Source organism: Glandiceps talaboti, chromosome 5, assembly GCF_964340395.1.
Source record: "Glandiceps talaboti chromosome 5, keGlaTala1.1, whole genome shotgun sequence".
NCBI lineage: Eukaryota > Metazoa > Hemichordata > Enteropneusta > Spengelidae > Glandiceps > Glandiceps talaboti.
In genome coordinates, this window is record NC_135553.1 from 6555001 (window position 1) to 6559047 (window position 4047).

The 4047-nt window shown below is 33.5% G+C and overlaps 1 protein-coding gene across 1 annotated transcript in view; it reads right to left on the minus strand.

The window, feature by feature from the left end:
• Positions 1-2794, minus strand: part of LOC144434779 (guanine nucleotide-binding protein subunit gamma-e-like) — a 3687-nt gene extending 893 nt beyond the window's left edge. Inside the window, exon 1 of the mRNA XM_078123273.1 lies at positions 2690-2794. Coding sequence (XP_077979399.1) covers positions 2690-2787 — 98 coding nt within the window. The 5' untranslated portion in view covers positions 2788-2794. The remainder of the gene's footprint in view (positions 1-2689) is intronic.
• Positions 2795-4047: the final 1253 nt, after the last annotated feature.

Genomic DNA, 4047 nt, shown 5'->3' on the forward strand with positions numbered 1-4047 from the left:
AAAGAAATGGACTGATCGCTTGGTTGGTTGGCTATTTGATTAAATTAATTCTAAAAATATATTAACTTTCAGAAATTCAATACAGGTTGTAGGGTGGGACAGTAGACATTTAGATACAATGTAACTGTAGATCTAGATAGTGGCAATGAACACTTAGATATACAGTGTAGATCTAGATAGTGGCAATGAACACTTAGATATACAGTGTAGATCTAGATAGTGGCAATGAATAGTTTATTATACAGTGTAACTGGTACTGTAGATCTAGATAGTGGCAATGAACACTTAGATATACAGTGTGAATGTAGATCTAAATAGTGGCAATGAAATGTATTTCGACACTTAGAATGAAAGAACATGCTGTAGAACGTCATCAAGGGTGTATACCGGTATACGTAGAAACAACCGTCTTTGAATGTAAGATTTGTGACTGTAGATATGGTCACCTTATGTACCGTCATAAATTAAAATATTCTCTGCATCTTATCTTATAATGTCTTGCTCAAACAACTAGCGAGAGAATAAAATCAAATAATTTTTTTTTTAAATACCTCTACATTTTTTTCTTTGTCAAAATACCATTACCTTGATGATTGACATCATTTTATCTGACGTCATTTCCCGTTTGGCTTTCTGATTAATTAGGAAATAACTGTATTGGCCCTTTTTTTCAAAAAAGTATTTAAAAATGTTTCAATATACAAAAATAACTGGATAGATAATTTCTTTATCTAGAGTTTGTTATAGGATACGCATTTCGGCCCCTCTGTCGTGGTGTCATCTGTATTGCATATGACATTGACATTGACTTTGACAATGTCAACCTTTTTACAACCTTTCAATGTATCAGCATTTTATTTGTGCCTTCTTAACTTACCGTGTAATCTACAACGTTAGTGTTTTATTTACTGTACGGTAGGTAGGAAAACAAGTTTCGTCAGTATTATGTGTCTCTGTAAAACAGTGAAATTCGTTGTCGATGTTTTTTTTGTAATATCCATAACTAATAGGTTAAAATGTCATCGTAAATAATTCAGTTAATTTACGGAGTTGAGAAAAGGGATTGGTCGACCGTAAAGTTTTAATATCATTGATTGGTAGGCACACGTCTCGGGGGCTGTTAGCCTGTCGCCTAGCAACAGATGAATAACTGTGTTTCTTTTCACGATGAACGATGTCTGCATTGTTAGTCTGGTTACGCGTGGTTGATGTTGTCCAAAGGTATTGGCTTGAATCAGACAATGTCTGTTTTTATGAAGTCATGCCAAAAGTTGAGACCGTATAATGCATTTTAACAACATACTAATTGTCATTGTCAGGCTGTGCAGCAAACACACGTCACTGGAAATTGTCCTACAAACATATGCAGAATGGCCGGACTAACCGCTAAATTACTTAAATTGAATCATGACACGAAATTGAAGGTTGATTTCACAATATTACATATTTACATTAAGTGCCTAAGCCAAGATCTAGGTCAATTTGTTTATAGATTATTAATTAACACATTTCTATTGGTTAACGCCTATCACAACTAACACTGAGGGTGGATGGGGGACGTACACGTGATTTTTAATTCTTCGGTGGAAAGACTGATATATTATATATATGTCACACAGGTGTCAATACCAGCTGACAGTTATATGTGTTCTTCCATTTTGATTTGCTCGGTTTATTGTTGGTTTAGAAGGTTTGAATACAAAGAAAGTGACTTGTTCTGACAAGACCTCATAAAAAGAAACAAAAAGGTACGTGAATGAAAGTTTCCACAAGAACAATTCTTAGACTTTAGTGCCTTAAACATGTAGATTGCTTAAAACTGAAATCTCAAATATTACCGATTGGATTATCAACATTTGTACATATCTATATTATATGTTGAGTGGATCATGATTCAATGTTTTCATTTTAGTAAAAACTTATAATTTATTGGATCATGTCATTTATAAACACTTAAAATTGTATTCGATTGTCGAATACCAGATTTTTTATTTTTAATCCGTTTACATTTATATAGACATTTTTTTAAAATGATGATTTTTCCTTCACCATGCTGCTGAAATATTCCATAATTGCATTCATGTTAACAGTATGATATACCGTGTAAACCATGTATATCAGAATGACAAACATTATCAGGTAGAATTCTATCATGATTGTCAGTAACCGTGTTGTTTTTTGTTTTGATTTTATTTTTGAAAACAAATTAAAATTGTTTTAGTTTATAATATCAGACGTAGAAATTACTGTTAAAAGGATTTGGCTCATAAATTACGCCATGATTAACGTAAGGGGTTTTAACTGAAATGTATAATTAAAGATGGAAGTTTTGTTGATTAAGTAAGAAGAAACCTTGAATTTATTTATACGAAGCGAAATAAATCTCGACTCTTTTTGGTTTCTGTGTGTATGGGGGGGGGGGGGGGTTGTATGTTTTCATTCCCCAGTCGTGTGTTTTCCTGTCCCTCTCTCAGTGTCTTGTTTCCTGTCTCTTTCTGACCTGCTTGATGCAACCTGACAACATATATCTGACCGCTCTCTCTGATAGCATATTGTTAGATATACCAAATCACTAAAGCAGGACACGAACGCAATTACAGATTTTGATGGTAACACATACATAGATCAGTGAGATGCCAATATATCACACATTGGCTGGATGAATGCCTGTAGACTAATTTATACTTACTCAGGTATAGTTTTCGATGCTGGTACACGCTCAACATTCAACTGATACTTCAACGAATCTACTTTCTTCTGCAAAGCGACCTTGGCTTCCTGAGACATGATGGTATTATTTGTGTGATAAAAATCCCGGAGATGAACTAACAAACGTTAAACACAGCGAGTTTCTTGGGCATGTGAGAAAAAGAGGTTTCTGCAATTCTTAGTCGAGTTGAAGGGTTGATGAATTACCTAGAACGAGAGTTCGACAAATCAACGTATACATGATATACGCTGTGCAAGTATAAGAACAAGTCATGCATAGAAAGTGTTAAGACTGCTCTATGTGGTTGCAGGGGTGGTAGCTTCCCAAATGATGTTGAGGGAGGGGTGTTAAAGGCCAGAGTTTCACTCCCAGGTTCTCACATTAATAGTGTTACCTTATCAGTGGAGTTGCAAGGATTACATAGGATAATCCTTTTTGTTATGGACCAACTTTTTTTAATAGCTCTGCGAGACAACTTTTTCACATTTATGAAAATCCTAATATGAACTAGGCCTTCAGTAGTTTAGTATTTTCTCCTTTTTCCCCCAAAAAATTGTTGATTAACTACATCAGGTTCAACAATTTTAACAAACTCTTCCTACAAATTATGTTTCCCTAGATAAGGTAAACTCTTGTACAGTTGAGACATTGAATGCAATACACATACATATGTGTGGTTGTGACTGAGACAAATACAAACAGTTTTGGCAATGCTATATAACTTTATTTGTAATACCAGCTTCATTCAAAGTAAGTGGACAATAAATTGTATTTTAAAACACATTTTAACTGTAAAAGTACTTCAATGTAAGTTTAAAGGTTGAAATTTGACATAACAATATAACAATATACATGTATATAAGTATATGTGGTATGCATATATAAATATTGCATGGTTCTACTGCACGGTCCATGGCTGTGAAAACAACATTGTGCAAATCAAGCACAGGGGACTAAGGCACTTAGCTTGGAAAAACACAAGCCACTTTAAGACATAATGGATGTATGTCAATACATACATATGTACGTATTTATGTATGTATTTATGTATGTATGTATGCATGCATGCATGTATGTATGTATGTATGTATGTATGTATGTATGTATGTATGTATGTATGTATGTATGTATGCATGCATGCATGTATGTATGTATGTATGTATGTATGTATGCATGTATGCAAGTATCTATATATATATGTGTGTGTGTGTGTGTGGGTACGTATGTACATACATACATACATACATACATACATACATACATACATACATACATATATACATACATACATGAATGATATAATATAGGAAAATAATATATAATAAAATGTTGGAAAG